The sequence below is a fragment of the Malurus melanocephalus genome, unplaced genomic scaffold (assembly GCF_030028575.1).
Source record: "Malurus melanocephalus ecotype Western Australia unplaced genomic scaffold, MMel_1.1 scaffold_1935, whole genome shotgun sequence".
In the NCBI taxonomy this organism is placed as follows: domain Eukaryota; kingdom Metazoa; phylum Chordata; class Aves; order Passeriformes; family Maluridae; genus Malurus; species Malurus melanocephalus.
In genome coordinates this window covers 2,188-3,234 of record NW_026625167.1, presented here as the reverse complement: position 1 = coordinate 3,234, position 1,047 = coordinate 2,188, and the positions used below count along the sequence as shown (strand labels likewise).

General features: G+C 54.7%; 1 protein-coding gene across 1 annotated transcript in view; it reads right to left on the bottom strand.

The window, feature by feature from the left end:
* Positions 1 to 802, bottom strand: part of LOC130587465 (tubulin beta chain-like) — a 6,719-nt gene extending 5,917 nt beyond the window's left edge. The window contains exon 1 of the mRNA XM_057388439.1: positions 713 to 802. Within this exon, the coding sequence (XP_057244422.1) occupies positions 713 to 782 (70 nt within the window). The 5' untranslated portion in view covers positions 783 to 802. The remainder of the gene's footprint in view (positions 1 to 712) is intronic.
* Positions 803 to 1,047: the final 245 nt, after the last annotated feature.

The window sequence follows — 1,047 nt, the reverse complement described above, 5'->3', positions numbered from 1 at the left end:
AAAATGCCCCAAATCATCTCAAAATCCTCTAAAAATAACCCCAAAATCCCAAACCCACCAAAATCACCCCCAATTGCCTCAAAAACCACCACAAATGACCCCAAAACCAAAGTCACCCCAAAATGCCCCAAATCACCTCAAAAACTCTAAAAAATCACCCAAAACACCCCAAATCACTCCAAAAACCTCGAAAAATTACCAGAAAATACCAGAATCACCCCAAATTGTCTCAAAAACCGCTAAAAATTACCCCAAAACCACCAAAAATCGCCCCAAAGTCCCCAAGTGCCACCAAAAGCCACCACGGTGACAACGAACGGTGACAAACACGGAGGAGCCTCTGGGGGGGTGGCAGCTGTCACCAATGTTCCCAAGTGCCACCAAATGTCCCCTCAGTGTCCCCATTGTCCCCTCAGTGTCCCCTCACTGTCCCCAATGTCCCCAGTGTCCCCAATGTCCCCAGTGTCCCCTCACTGTCCCCAGTGTCCCCATTGTCCCCATTGTCCCCAATGTCCCCAGTGTCCCCAGTGTCCCCAGTGTCCCCAATGTCCCCAATGTCCCCAGTGTCCCCACTGTCCTCAATGTCCCCAGTGTCCCCATTGTCCCCAGTGTCCCCTCACTGTCCGCAGTGTCCCCACTGTCCCCAATATCCCCAATGTCCCCTCACTGTCCTCAATGTCCCCAGTGTCCCCAGTGTCCCCATGTCACTCACCGGTGGCCTCGTTGTAGTAGACGCTGATCCTGTCCAGCTGCAGGTCACTGTCCCCATGGTAGGTGCTCATTGTCCCCAGTGTCCCCAATGTCCCCAATGTCCCCAATGTCCCCAGTGTCCCCAGTGTCCCCAGTGTCCCTGTGTCACTCACCGGTGGCCTCGTTGTAGTACACACTGATCCTGTCCAGCTGCAGGTCACTGTCCCCATGGTAGGTGCTCATTGTCCCCTCAGTGTCCCCAGTGTCCCCAGTGTCCCCAGTGTCCCCAATGTCCCCAATGTCCCCAATGTCCCCACTGTCCCCAGTGTCCCCAGTGTCCCCATTGTCCCCATGTCA